This window comes from Micropterus dolomieu, linkage group LG07, assembly GCF_021292245.1.
Source record: "Micropterus dolomieu isolate WLL.071019.BEF.003 ecotype Adirondacks linkage group LG07, ASM2129224v1, whole genome shotgun sequence".
NCBI classification, from domain to species: Eukaryota; Metazoa; Chordata; class Actinopteri; order Centrarchiformes; family Centrarchidae; genus Micropterus; species Micropterus dolomieu.
This window is the reverse complement of record NC_060156.1, coordinates 19846360-19861583: the sequence shown is the minus strand read 5'-3', so window position 1 is coordinate 19861583 and position 15224 is coordinate 19846360. Positions and strand designations below refer to the sequence as shown.

General features: G+C 42.9%; 1 protein-coding gene across 2 annotated transcripts in view; it reads left to right on the top strand.

Annotated features, from left to right (window-relative positions):
• The window catches only part of tmtc4 (transmembrane O-mannosyltransferase targeting cadherins 4), a 13377-nt gene extending 1220 nt beyond the window's left edge, over positions 1–12157 (top strand). The window contains exons 1-19 of one of the 2 annotated variants that reach the window (XM_046054327.1): positions 1–65; positions 168–300; positions 417–620; positions 770–885; positions 2598–2814; positions 6231–6318; positions 6470–6570; positions 6859–6951; positions 7143–7304; positions 7587–7789; positions 8110–8284; positions 8669–8800; positions 9085–9164; positions 9269–9376; positions 9514–9655; positions 9837–9951; positions 11353–11465; positions 11631–11700; positions 11897–12157. In XM_046054327.1, coding sequence (XP_045910283.1) covers positions 459–620; positions 770–885; positions 2598–2814; positions 6231–6318; positions 6470–6570; positions 6859–6951; positions 7143–7304; positions 7587–7789; positions 8110–8284; positions 8669–8800; positions 9085–9164; positions 9269–9376; positions 9514–9655; positions 9837–9951; positions 11353–11465; positions 11631–11700; positions 11897–12045 — 2226 coding nt within the window. In that variant the 5' untranslated portion in view covers positions 1–65; positions 168–300; positions 417–458 and the 3' untranslated portion in view covers positions 12046–12157. The remainder of the gene's footprint in view (positions 66–167; positions 301–416; positions 621–769; positions 886–2597; positions 2815–6230; positions 6319–6469; positions 6571–6858; positions 6952–7142; positions 7305–7586; positions 7790–8109; positions 8285–8668; positions 8801–9084; positions 9165–9268; positions 9377–9513; positions 9656–9836; positions 9952–11352; positions 11466–11630; positions 11701–11896) is intronic. The other variant, XM_046054328.1, reaches the window with a different exon arrangement.
• Positions 12158–15224: the final 3067 nt, after the last annotated feature.

The window sequence follows — 15224 nt, the reverse complement described above, 5'->3', positions numbered from 1 at the left end:
ATGGGAATAACACCCGCTAACAAGAAATGCTAAAGTTACGCTCCCTCCGCCTGCTACCTTCCAAGGTAACGTTACCCTTCACGTTACACCGTCATGTGTCAGTGACAGCGTAATTATTTCACCTCTTTATTACAAAATACAAATGTAATCACCACGTTTGTGTGCAGGTGCGATTGGTGGATCCTTCAGCGAGCTAACGTTTAACGTGTGCTAGTTAGCCAGCTGGCAAAGACGCTAACATGGGAGTTATACAAGACAGGATGACCTCTGACTAACGATACACGTCTCTCAAAAGATAAAGTATGAACTAGTGTATAAAGAATGTCCTCAGCGTTTTCAACCCATGCTTTGGATAGCATTTGTAGCCGCTAACACAGTGTGACGCTGTCTGCCTGCACTCACCCTCTTCCCCTCAGTCACTAGATGATGATACAGAATGACCAAAGACCGGGTGCATCATGGCATTATCTGAAGTTTACTGGGATCACCAAATACCCCTGCCAAAGCTTGCTCCAGTCCAGGCCAAGGTCACTGTCGCTCTGGTGGCACTCCTGTGCTTCATTAACAGTTATGATGGGGAGTTTGTATTTGATGATTCTGAAGCAATCGTCAACAATAAGGTATTTTCCCCTTTGCACTAGTATGATACCCACACATACATATTTGCAAAGCCATTGATGTACCCCTTTCATGTACCATTTCAAAACATATCCATTTTATGACATTGCATCTGTAGCATGAATAGTCTATTTTTATGTTTCTGTTCCAGGACTTGAAACCAACAACACCCCTGAACAACATCTGGAGCAATGACTTCTGGGGAAGCAACCTGAGTAGCAACTCTAGTCACAAATCCTACCGACCTCTCACTGTCCTTACGTTCAGGTGAGGGCACAAATCTACTGTGAACATACACACTGATGTTATACCATGGTTACAAAAAATATTTGTTTCTGATCAGCTGGCATGTATTAACTTCATTTAAAATGACACCACAACATAGCTCCTGTCGACATAGTTAGTCAGTGCTTTAATGGACATTACAGTTTATTTCAACCTAGAGTATTTCCAATAAATGTGGCCACTATGGCTCTATGGGTCATTCTAATTTTCCCTCGCCGCCTACATTATAGAGATTTGGGGGGGGAAGAGGACTCGCGCAAAATGACGTATATAAGGTGAAGCTGTGCAAGCCTCCTAAAGCTTTCCAAATGAATGTGATTTTTCATGAGTTATTCAAACTCTTCACTCTGAGTCTGAAACTGCCATTATTGTTATTGCTAACTGAGTAGGGATCTACATAGCACCTGGTACACACTAAATGATTTTCGGATCTTGTCTGATTTTAAAAATGGACATTCATAACAACAGATTTAACCGATTTTCAATATTTATATCATAATAGGGTGTATACCAGACTATTCAGCCAAGATGTAGGACCACAAAGTTTGACTTTACGCGTTTACTAAATCATTTCAGAGTAGTGATTCCAGGCACTTGGGATCTCCAGAAATTCACATGATCAAAGGTGACTACAGAAAAATACAAAAATTAAGGCAGAAAGTTGTCATCGGCTGGTTGTACTACACTGAACAAAAGTATGAACGCAACGTTTTTGCCCCCATTCATCATGAGCTGAACTCAAAGATCTATGACTTTCTCTATGGATACAAAAGGCCTTTTTCTGTCAAATTTTGTTCACAAATCTTTCAAAATCTGTGTTAGTAAGCACTTCTCCTTTGCCGAGATAATCCACCCACAGCATGGGTATTGCACAGGTGTGCACAACTTAGGCTGGCCACAACAAAAGGCCACTCAAACGGCAGTGCGAGCAAGTACGTAACATCCGGTTTGGTGACGTAAAGGTCAGCTCGCTTTCATTGGCTATTGCAGGTTTCTGCTCAATATTCCATCGCTGTTCCTTTTACTCTACAGGACAGTGGGTAACATTAAGATTATGTCTATAAACACCTCACACTACAGGAGGATTCCATGCAGGTGGTATAGAAAGAAGATTTTGTAGATCCTCAGGCAGGCGGTGGGCTTGTCTGCCATTTTTGTGCTTTCCATTTACGGCAATCTGTGCAGCTCTACTGGTGCTTGAGTCTTGGTCTTGTGATGCCACAGAGGTTGTCTGCAGAGTTCCTAGGAGAGTCCACATATCAGTAGGATACTGATTTCAACCACGTTAATACAGTTGTTGAGTCAAACCATAGAACGACTGACGATGGTAAAAGCTGAGTGAGCTAATTTTCAAGCAGCTTATACTGTTGAACTCCATTTAGGGCAGGATTTAACTCAAGGGGTGGAATGGTGAGTCACCGCTTAGGAGTTACTCGTGAGCTTGGATGCGGCCCTCCTTATCTCCTGTGCATAGGTATGAGACAGGCCCCTAAGCCTGCTCAGAGGCATCACAGAAATTGTGTATCTGACAAACACTGGGCTGCTCTAAGTCTAGTGCTGCATGGTACTGTGGCAGGGTGACACTTGGCAAGGTTGTGAGTTCTCCCTATCGTACCCCCCTCACACACATTTCTGTACTTTCCTATATCAGTCATATGTCTATCATTACATTTTTCCCCCTCTTCCTGTTGCAGGCTGAACTACCTCTTGGCGGGAGGCCTAAACCCTGTTGGCTTCCATGTGCTGAACATCATCCTCCATGCTGTCATATCTGCCCTTATGATTGACGTGTTTGCTATACTGATTGGTGGACTGGCCTATGATGAGATGGGTGGGATGCTCAACCACGCTCCCAAGACCTCTATTCTTGCTGCCCTGTTCTTTGCCGCACACCCAGTTCACACAGAAAGTGTAAGTAGAGTTCAAGTTTAAAAGTCTTTATTTTTGGAATTGTTACATTCCTTGCTCTCACAGTTGCATTAAATAATGTTAAATATTAACATGGTAGATGCCATGCTGACAATACACATTCTTGTCAAAGCATACTGTATACATCCTTGGGCAGGGGTATTCAATTAGAATTCAAAGAAGTCCTGTTAGAGAAAATTTCCTGAAGCAAAGGTCCGGAACATCATAACGACTAATTTGCATTATCGTTCAGTGCCATAACATATAGTTGTATTTTTAGTCAACAACTGACAAGATTTCAAAAATATTCAGTTTTCACATCAAACTGGAGGGATAATAAATAATAACTACTCCTAATAATAAATTCCCAATTTAAGTCAACTAAAATAAAGTGCTTAATTTTAGAAAAAATTTTCCTAAATAAAAAGTGTATCTTGAAGTGATGAAGTGTAGTCTTAACCAATTTTATAATAAACACTCAACACATCTTAACAAATGAACAGCTGTAATGCCCCCTCTTCTCTTCTCTGATTAAAAGCCATGTGAAATCTATTTTCTCTTTCGCCTCCTCTCTCCCTGTGTGTTTTCAAAACATCTCCGTTGTATCGCACTCGCGATTCCTGACGGAATGCACAGATTTGATTGGCTGAGCAGCATCACATGAGATGATTAGAGCACATGCGATTGGCCTGTGAGTTTCCTGGGCCGCTAAACCAGTTCAGTAAATGCTAGAAATGCTGCGCGGGTTAAAATAGAAACGCTCCGTTACGAAGTAGAGGACAGCGGCTGGGTCTAGATACAGACCGCAGTCCACCTATTAGTGACCTCTGTCCTGGGGCGTAATCTCCAAAGTGCTAAACAGTGTAATACCCATACATAGAGCTTGTGACATTATTGGCACGGTACATACTGATTCACATTCATGCCAGATTTGAGAGTGGGTGACACAAACCTGTAACTTTTTTACTGTTTACAGAACAGCAAATGGCATGCTACAAATTGTGTTGTATTTTCTAAACCTTTCAAACATCCTACACAATTACATAATGGTGTCAAAAAATGTGTAGAAAACTAATCACCAATACAACAAATATAATACAGTACACCAGATCATAAGTTTGGATAAAATATAACAAACTAAACTTTGCATGACTGCACTGAGTGTGACTTTGCTGAAAGAAATTCACCATACTCATCATTCCTTGAATTGAGGAATGATGGGTATGGTGGAAGATAGAAATTGGATAGTTTTGGATGGGCTTGAAAGCTCTATTGAAACCCTCCCTCTCCATGTAGTACAGTATGACAAAACCTCACATTGTCCATTATGACACTATACTAGGGCTGACCCCGAATTGTCAAAAAGTCAATGCTTCGATGGGCGGAGTCTGATTAGACTGTCAATCTCACCATCGAATCTTCACAGCAGCGTTATGAAACGAGGATCATACCATTTTGGCGATATGGGGGTGCTCAATATCAGATTTTGTACAGTGTATAGTGTAAATTACAACAGAGAGAGACTGCAGCTATGCATCTACTCAAGACTGAACCAGAACCACTGTGTATAAGCCCCCCCCCCCCACACACACACACACACACACACACACACACACGTCGCACAAACACACAAATATGATTGGACTATCAGTTGACCATAGGCAACACTTGACAAATCTGATTGGACTATGTAAATCCTTAGTCGGGGACAGCCCTACACTGTACCAAAAGTGCGCAACTGTTGCCCCTCAATAAATTTAGATTTAGAATAGATAAGACAAAGAACCTTTTGGCATATATGCTGAAACTGTCACTTTATCCTGACAGTAGTACATGAGACAGATAATCTGTGAAAAAAATAAGGCTCCTCCTACCGCTCCTTATGCCATTTGCAAGAATCCACTACACCTCAGTCAAAACAATTAGTCAGAGCCAGAAGGAGTCTCTAACGCAGTGTCAGTCACTCAGTCAAGCTTAATATCATCACTGCATGTCTTCAGATGTTTTGCAAACACAGTGGCTGAGAAACAGCACCCAGCAATGAAAGAACTCCCCATCCCTCCTTTGCCAACAAAAGCATATAGTACAATACTTGTGTGAACACTCCCGGAGCTTCGGGCTCATTATGTTAGATGCCATGGCGCTCGTATCGACGAGTGGCAAAGAGGCATGAAGACAAACAGTGGGGAATAACTTTTGAGGGGGGACAGTAGTGTAATGGTTTCTCATCCTGCTTTTACACGTTGTCGCCGCTGCCTCTGAAGCCTAAGGCGCTTTGCCCTGAGCCGCGAAGCGTTGGAGGGGCGTCTTTGAGAAGACAAGTTGAAGTGAGAGGGGTCAGGGTCTTGGCGAGACTCTCACCGTGGAGAGCAAACCCTGTGCAGGATGAGTTTTCAGAGGTTCCTCCTTGTGGATTCTGTGGGAGGGGCTTAGCTAAGTGATTGAAGCAGCAGAGAAAGACGTGGAAGGTTTTGCACTGTATGATGGATTGTTACCGACTACCGCTTTAAACATATTTTAGGGCTGCAATTAGTGCCTGCACATGTGTTGAATATTTTGCTAACAGTGCTTTCTGTGATATTTTTTGTGAAAAGTAAGAAGAGAGCAGAATATTATTACCACAGTTGGTTATAGTGTATCTGAACAATGAATAAAAACGATTTAATATTCAGTGTTTAAAACACATGATGTCATTTACATATGTAGATTAGCTTTTTTTCTCTTCTATACCCTGATGCACAGTTGTGCCCAATTACACTAGCTCCCATTCTTGCTTTGAACTTGGGTTGGGTCAGGTTGCTGTTGTGGGCCCCTTGAGACACTATATGATTGTGATTTTGGCCTGCAAATAAACTTTTCTTAACAACATGAATTCCCTACAGCAGCGCATCATGGCATCTTGACTTACTAGTCCAGAGGTTTGAATGCTAAGCATGCAGTGGTTCCATGCCAAGAACAAAAGCCCCGTCTCAGCTGGGAGTGCAGGGCCAAGGTGCGTGTGGTAGCACGCCCTGACTATTAGCTGTGTTGGGATGCTTATTGACCTGCCGGCATATGTGTATATGCTGTAAAGCCTGGCTGGAAGGCAGCAATTCCCCCTCTCCGTTCTCTTTAATCATGCAGGTCAAGGACTGGGTGAGACCTGGGGGGTGGGAGCCAGGCAGACTGTTGGCTTAGGCCTGCTGTATGTATCAAAGCAGGCAACCCCAGGATGCCAACCATACTGTAACTACACACTGTATATAACAGACACACACGGAACTGATAATGAGAATTTTCCTATCTATGTTCATAACTGGATGCCCCATGCAAAACAGAATGTGATGTGGAAGGATGTAATCCAAAATACAAAACGTCTTAGGTATCACAAATTTTCATTCTCTTGCTAATTCTACCCCTTTTCCCTCTCATTCAATAAGGTGGCTGGTGTTGTGGGTCGTGCAGATCTTTTGTGCGCTCTGTTCTTCCAACTCTCTTTCCTCACCTACTGCAAAGCTTTCAACATAGGTACGTACCTAACACAAGTACAACTCTTCCGTATGTGCTGATTAAGTATAGTGAAAGTCAAACATTCTGGAGCTGCTTGTTTTGAAATGCATCTGTTTGAACACCTACATTTTAATCCATAACTGGCTTGGTCTTGGCTTTGTGTTCCCAGGGAGAGACAGAGATGACAGGTTTTCTGTCCAGTGGGTTGTGGTCAGCCTCTTGCTGTGTGCTGCAGCGATGCTCTGTAAAGAACAAGGCATCACAGTCTTGGTACAAAGTCTTTTTTTGTAAAGCCATTTTGTTGTGAGTTGATGATTTCATCGCATCCAGTAAGAACAGTGTTAAAAGAGAGACCTCATCAGTGATACACAATAAATACACAACAATAACACTTTATGAAGACATACCAATTGATGTGATCTCTTCTTGTTCTTCTTGCTTACGCAAAAAAAAAACTGTTTTTCATTTGTTTGATAGGTGCTAAAGATCCATTTTGTTGCTGACCTATATACATTTTAAATGCCATTTCTCCTTCCTTCTCTATGTATTTTCCTTCAGGGTGTGAATGCAGCCTTTGATGTCCTCCTGATCTGTAATGTTAATGTGTATGAACTCAGCCAGAGGCTACTCCTTAGGAAGAATCCACTCGATGTGAGTTACAGTTTATATACCCCCCCCCCGTCATAAATTATGCACTCCCTTGTATGATTAATGTCGCATCATATACACTGTCTATGTAAAGCAATATGAATTTTAGTACATTGTGCTCATTAATTAGCGCCTACAAGTAACTAACAAATGTGGATTTTCATTGGTCAGTGACAAGTGGTAATATTTTTCAGGCAAGTCAGATATTGCGAACGGGTTTGCTTACACGATTGGCTCTCATGGGTCTTGGAGGACTCTCAATGCTCTATGCACGTTGGAGGATCATGGGAACAGGACCACCGGCATTCACTGAAGTAGACAACCCTGCCTCTTTTGCAGACAGTATATTTCTTAGAGTGAGTAAGATTTGTTTTTGTTTTTTTGTGGAGGTTATTTAATGTCAGATGACACACAAAAGCTAGACAGAATAACATTCTGAAATTATCTCTATTTTTTAAAACATTAAAAATATGTGTTAGGATCTATGCAATGATGAATTGATCATAGTTTAGGTCTAATCAAACATCTGATATTAGGTTTTTAAACACAGTGTTTGACTCGATTGACTTGATTCTGTATTTGAAATGCGTTTCTTCTCTCTTGTTCTGCACCCCCTCCTGTTCCTCTTTGACTGGCAGATAGTGAACTATAATTACTACTACTCTCTGAATGCCTGGTTGCTGCTGTGTCCCTGGTGGCTGTGTTTTGATTGGTCCATGGGCTGTGTGCCTCTCATTAAGTCAGCCACTGATTGGAGGATGGTGTGGCTGCTGCTGCTCTGGTGCGTCCTGATAGGCTTGATAAGCCAAGCCTTATGCTCGCCGGACAGCCAGAGAAGGAGGTAAGCAAGCACAGCCATCTCACACTCGCTGTAGATGAGATAAAGAACATGTTGGCCTCTCTAGAATTACACTTGATTATGAAAATTGTATCATATCCACCGCGGTGTGAGCAGAGCATCACATCTCGATAGAGTTTAAAAATTCTCTGTTGATTTAGAGAGAGACTGTGTGTTCACAGGGAATGTGTCCTGAGTTTAGTTAGTTTCATTTAGCCTACATTTCTAAGCATAGTTTTTTTTGACTATACAGTGCCAGACTGAGTGTCGTGTACATGTGTATAATCCTTTGGCATTGTGTGACCTCTTTCTCTCCCTGCCAGGACACTGACCTTGGGTCTGGTGCTGCTGGTGGTCCCTTTTCTGCCGGCATGTAACATTTTCTTCAGGGTGGGCTTCGTCATTGCTGAGAGGGTGCTCTACCTGTCTTCTGCTGGCTACTGCCTACTGCTGGCCTACTCCCTGGGTCACTGCTGTTGCCACTGGTCCAAATACAGGGTAGGGCTTAATCATAGCAAAAAGATCACACCAAAGGAAAGCCCTGCGGAAACCTCAGCTTGTAGCAAACACTTCAACCCAATGACCTGTCTGTTTCTGCAAGCCACCAGGTCACACTGTCCTGGTTTGAAACTCTTCATTTAACCACCTGTTTATGCAGCTTTGATGACTCAGTAACTCAGTGATGCAGAGCAGGGATAGACATGAGAAATGACTCACCTAGAAAGGGATGATAACAGCAGGTGGTGTCCACACATAGATGCATTTACAGGCTATTAACTCTGAGTCACGAATCATTTATTTTTTAAGCATCAGGGTTATAATGACTTACAGTACATGATTGCTAAATGTCTTCTCTTTCTCTTTTTCCCTTCCCCATTCCAGAAGCTACTCTGTGTGTCAGCACTCACGCTGTTGTGTGTGTATGTAGCTCGCTGTGCTCTCCGCAGTCACCAGTGGCGGTCAGAGCAAAGCCTCTTCACCAGTGCCCTGTCTGTCTGTCCGCTCAATGCAAAGGTAAATATCTCTGTTTTGTGGCCTTTTGTGCCTCTTAACGGCACGTGGCAATAAAATGTTACCCTTGGGCTAGATTTTCAAAATATGTTTTTCATGTCTGTATCATATTCTAAAAACATAGACATTGAAACTGTAGTGAAAGGTGTAATGTTGCTGGTATGAGGGCGATGTGACTCAACAGATCACTTTCACTGTTTGTCTGTTTTTGCTGAGTGGAAATAAATTGCAGCCAAGCAATTGAAGTCGCACTCTTATGCCTTATGTGTTGCTGACTGATTCCTCAGGTCCATTATAATGTAGGTAAGAACCTGGCTGACAGAGGGAACACTACCACTGCTATCAGATATTACAGAGAGGCAGTCAGGTATGTCTTTTTATTAGCAACCCAATCAGCTACTTGCCCATTGAATTATGGCAGTATTTGTAAGAGAGGGCAGAGTCAAGGTAGTAGTTTTCTGTGACTTTCAGGCTACATCCTACCTATGTCCATGCCATGAACAACTTGGGGAATATCCTGAAGGAGAGGAATGAACTGGTCGAGGCAGAGCAGCTGTTGTCTAAAGCTGTTTCTATTCAGTAAGTCACCTTACAAATAGGAATAATAATAACATAATTCCCTCTACACCGACGGCTCTTTGATTTCACTGATTCCAACACAGAATATTTTGAAAAAGCTCCCTACTGATAGCTTTGTAAAATTTTTATCTGTGCAGGTCTGACTTTGCTGCAGCTTGGATGAATCTGGGTATAGTTCAGAACAGCCTGCAGAAGTTTGAGGAAGCTGAGCAGAGCTATTGGAATGCCATCCGCTTCCGGAAAAAATACCCAGACTGCTACTATAACTTAGGACGCTTGGTGAGACTCCTGGGTGTAAACACTGTTTAGCGGCGGTGCTGCTTTTGAAAAAAAAATTGAGCTGCAGTGTCCCTTAACAAAAAGATATAGTCAATTTTGGATGGTGTTCCTCAACAACTTGGACCCTAAAATTTTAACCAAATTACAGGGAGGATTTTACACTATTTCTCTTTTCCCACAGTATGCTGACCAGAAGAGACATGTGGATGCTCTGAATGCATGGAGGAACGCAACTGTGCTAAAACCTGACCACAGCCTGGCTTGGAACAACATGGTCATTCTGCTGGACAACACTGGTATCAACAAAATGCGCCCACACACACACACACACACACACACACACACACACACACACACACAGATACTGTAAATACAGTACATAAAAGCAATTGCTAGTGATTAAATGAAATCAGACAGGTCTTTTAATACACAGAGAGAACACTAGACACTATTTCCGTGCTGCTTAAGGTTTGTCAGAAATATTACAATTTGTAAAATGCCACATAAATAAAATATGTAATGACATGTAGTAGTAGGAGTACGAGTAGTAATAGTATTATAACAACAATAATACACATTAGCCATTTGTGAATCTATGTTAATTTATCACTTTATTTTTAAAGACCTCTCTGTTCTGGGTGTAGCTTATTCCAGCATTAACAGCCAAGAAACACAAACTTGTCATTTTAGAAAGGCAGGAAATCTAAATGGCCAACAAGATTAGACCGGAAGAGCAGGAATCAGTAATGCTTGAAATTTATGTATTAAAGCTTTGTGTTGTGAGTTTTGAAGGCACTCTTCCCTGCCGTGTGGAGAATGCTCTGATTTTCAAACGCTCGAGCCGTTTTGTCAGAAGCTGCTCCCGCGGGGGCGGAGTCTCCCAGGAGGGCACTGGAACTGTCCAATCAGGGCCCAGTATGTTCCTGATCAAACATGGGCGAGCACAGCCAGAACAGCGCCCCCTCAGAGTCCCCCCACCGCATTTGTTCCCCAAATCTGACAGAAATAATTCTACCCTTCTCCCCAGCTCCCCACCAAACAAAAAAAGAGAGAAAAGAAGAACAATAGGTGTCATTTTCAAATAGCAAGAATTGGGAATATTCTTTTCTCTTTGATGTTAACCCCCCCTCTTGTTTTGATCATTACACAAACAAAAGGCGGAATCAGTGTAAATTCAGGCAGATGCGCTCAGACACAGTCACACACGTAGTCACATGTTGGCAAGCTGTGTCTGAAAGACACAGGCCGTGACTCAGGACATGACGGTCATTGTCTCTCAGTCTGTCTCTCTGACTCCCTGTCTGTCTCTCTGTCTTTTTCCATTGCTGGCCAGACATCAGACGGGTCTGTGACAGAGATCAATAACCCAGTGGGCCTTGTGTTCAACCTTAATTAGGAGACTAAACCACTCCTCCATGTGTGGAGAAGGAAAAACTCTGCTCTAGACACTGCTGACAAATAAAGCAAGCAGTCAGATTCTCTTTACCAGCCTTTATTACAGTTGTATCTCTGGATTTGTGTTGTTAACTGTTTTTGAATGTTAACACAGTTTTTGTTATTTACATATGTTGGCTACTATTTTGTGTAGATTACACTAAAAACACATGTGACCATGTATCTGTCGAGCTGTATGTGTGGTGTGTGTATCCCTAAAAATGAATGTCTGACATTTTCTACCTGTCTGTGCTGTCTTCGAGGTAACTTGGGTCAAGCAGAGCTGATCGGTCGAGAGGCTCTGAAGCTCCTCCCTAACGACCACACTATCATGTTTTCATTGGCTAACGTCTTGGGGAAATTACAGAAATACAAGGTCAGCTAGTGTAGTATAAACTTTTTATCTCAGAATATTATTTTTGGTGCATGTTGATGATTTTATTCCTTACAGGGTCGAACGTGTCGGCTATTAATTCAGGAGTGGAACATTTTTCTTCATGGTAAGGCTAAGCCTGTGTGTTTGTTTGTTTTTTGTCCTCAGGAGTCGGAGGGCTTCTTCCTTCATGCTCTTCGGATCAACCCAAATGCTGCCAGTTGCCATGGCAATTTAGGTAAGCCACTGCAACTTTGGTTGTATTACACAGAGTTGATGAGAGTTTCTAGACACTCAAAAGCTAAAACAATAATTGTGGGTGCTAGTGAAAGCAATATTGTGCAGCTTACATGACCTGTATTGAATGCACTAAATTAAAGGAATTTAAATGGTTGCTGCTGCTCAGCTTGAAAAGCTTTTCTGTTTTTCTGCAGCTGTGCTGTATCATCGCTGGGGAAAGCTGGAGCTGGCAAAGAAACACTACGAGCTGTCTCTAAAGTTGGACCCTGAGGCTCCTGGGACTAGAGACAACTATAACATGCTGCGACGCAAACTGGACCAGCTTAAACGCCACACACCCTGAAGGAGCCAACTGGGACCCCTTCCTGCCGTAAAACTTCTTATTTCCATTGTTCCACTTGGTATTATTTTGTCTCACTAATTGTACCATTTGGAAATAAAGACCATGATCTGTGTATCAGGGTCTAGATTTGTTCTTTGGGCGGGAAATGGTGTTGGTATCATGGGTGTGAGATGTGTCGGGTGCAGGTGTGCTGGATGCCTTTGGTGGTTACAGGGTCGTCCGCACTGTTCTGTTTTGCTGCTTCATCCGAAGGCCATGTGGAACTGATCCACGGTGAACCCTATCCTCTTTTCATCTCTGACCCTGTGTTGTGTCAGCTGGACAGAGCACCATGCATGTGTGGATCCAGAGAATTTGTTGTAAAATGTATTTGATTTGGCCCTTTTTCAGGAGTTCTAAATGTTCTTGTACTCAAAAGCCACTATAAGCTTGGACCAAGAGCACATGACCAAAACGTAGTGTAGTGTTTATACAAGCAGGACTGTCCGTGAGAGGCATCAGCTGGTTACTGCTGACCACTTGTAGGCTAATGTGGTTATCATGTTTGTTCCGGAGTGGGATGGCAATCTGAGGTTCAAAACCCCCTTTGCCTCCCTGCTCCTCCTGAAGCCTCTGTAGTTAATGGGAGAAAGGTGTTTGTGCTAGGAAGTTTTTCTGAAGTGTCCACGAGGAGACAAGGTCAGCTGAGACAGGAAACCCATGGCCGGTGCTGTAGGAAAACAGCTCTATAGCACAGAGCCTTCAAAGGGAGACGGGAGATGATCTCCCCGGGGACTATACGTGCACGAACACACATAGATACTCACACACAGGCCTCTTGCTGCTGAGTGAAAAGGCGACCCCAGTGTGAAACATCAGTCAACAAGTGTGCACCCGAGGTCGAAGTTCAACGCACTTCTATTTTTTCACCTGCTTCCTGCAGCTTGCAGGGAACTTTTGAAGCTCTGGCGGGCTGGTATGGCTTTACTTTAAGGGCCGCTAAGTTTGTTTACACATACAGTACAATACACCAGTTGATGCTTTGATGCTTGGAAGATGTTACTGATACGCACATCAGGGGGTTCCACAGCACACACGACCACCGGTGTCCTCTATATATGACCTCCTAAATATGCAACTAATATCACGTGATGAAATTTCCTTGTTGCTCAACTGTTTTTGTTTTTGCTGCTTTGATGCAAAGAGTCAGTGGCAGATATAATAGAAACCATAACAAATAGCATATAGACACAGCCTATATACACAGTACACTCTAAGTATTGTTTAGATAAAGATGAAGCCTGTTTCAACAAGACTCATGTAAGGGTCAATATGGCGAAAGAGCTTCATGCTATGGAGCGAACGCAGACAGAATATGATCAAAAAGGTTTGGATAGTAACAATCAAAAGTGAAAGCTTTTCCCTCATATTATTTTTCATCATGCAGTGTATCATGCAGTGCTGCTGATGTACGGTTGGCTACAAAACCATCAGCTATTCACTTTATGTACTTATGGATTCTTTCTTTACTTTCTGTGTGATCCTTTCATTGGGTGCCTGCAGCTGACTGTCTAGCTGCACAGCTGTGCTGGCACATCAGTGGGGGAGCCCACTTTTATGATAATCATTCTTTGAATACCTTTCATTATCATAAAATATGTGAGTATTAAAGGGATGGATTCACCGGCCCCGCCAACATCTTCATTATCCATTCTGACTGACAAAAACCTGCTGTCCTAGGGAGTGACATTAATAAAAGATGGGATACTACAGCCTTATGAAGTCCTCTCCTTGTTCTCTGGGTTTTGTACACCTTTTACCTGCTTGGATGCGCCATCACAATGATATAATGAAGTCAAGTAACAGGAGGGGTTCTTTATTGTGTTCTATTAATCACCCTGATGAGTTTTGATCATTGTAATCAATGGATTTGGGAGAATCATGTCTGATTGTTCACAGTCAAAACCACTCAAAAATCTGTAATACTAAATTTAACAAACTTGTAATGAAAAAAAAAAAAACATTGTCATCCTTTTGTTGCAGCAGCATATTCAACAGAAGAACAAGAAGCAGGGGAGCACTAATTTGAACCCACTGAGGGTGTTTTGGAACAGCAGGTGTGCTACTTTGCATCTGATAAGCAGCAACAACCACCGTGGCAACAAAATAAAAATGCAGGGCTCAAAACTGCTAAAATGAAATGGCCTGAGACATTAAATGGAGCATCATCGGCAATATGTGTGATGGTCACCCTAAAATTGAATGACTGGGATCAAAAAAAAAAACCTTTTGATTTCATTATCTTAGATGTATTGTTCAGAAGCCTAAAATCTTGGGGAGGTAAAAACTATACTGCAGCTAACTTGTTTTATTGTATTTTGTGGTATGTAGAGACTGGAAGCAGGCATGGTAGGGAGCTTGAAGCGCACACATGCACTGACACACAGTCACAGTCATATACATATGTAAGACCGCCGTTGACAGAGTTCTCATCAATGTGACGGGACGTGATCAAGGGCAGTCCTGTGATGTGTCCGCTGGGCCTCTGTAAGGCCCTTATTGTCCCTCCCACCCACTCCCCCCAACCACAACAATCCTAATGGGCTCTGATGGGCACCTCCATCTTGCCTGTCTAATTGATGTAAATACTGCACATTTGAATCCGCAGTCCTTCCCACCATCCCAGCCTGCCCCTCCCTCTGTTTCTTATAACAGTAGGGGTCAGAGGTTAGGCTGACTGAGTGATCATTAGAATGGCAGCCCTTATTAGAGGAGCAGCTTGTCTGACACCCCATCCACATCTCTGAGACGGACCCACCCTGTCCGCTTCATCTAGATCATATTACATGACACGACCTCAGAACAGATACTACCAGTGCACTACAGCACTGTAGGCCACTAGGGCACGGTGGCATTTTCAGAGAGGTCCCCTCGCCTGTCACAGCACTTCCCTGACACCACTCTGTCCGTCTGGCTTGGATGCACTCTGTCATTTTAAGGAGGGCTACTGTCAGTGGGTGTTGGGACCGTTGTGTCTACATGCCCTGGCATTTTCAGTGGTGTTCCCTGTAACGGAGCATCCAGCCACCCTCTTGAGAGTCTGTGATGTCGCGGCCAATGATTAATAGTTAGAGATGGGCTATAAAACGTCCAGTGTGGCCAGATGCTAGGGCTTTGCTGAAGTGATATAATGGACGTAG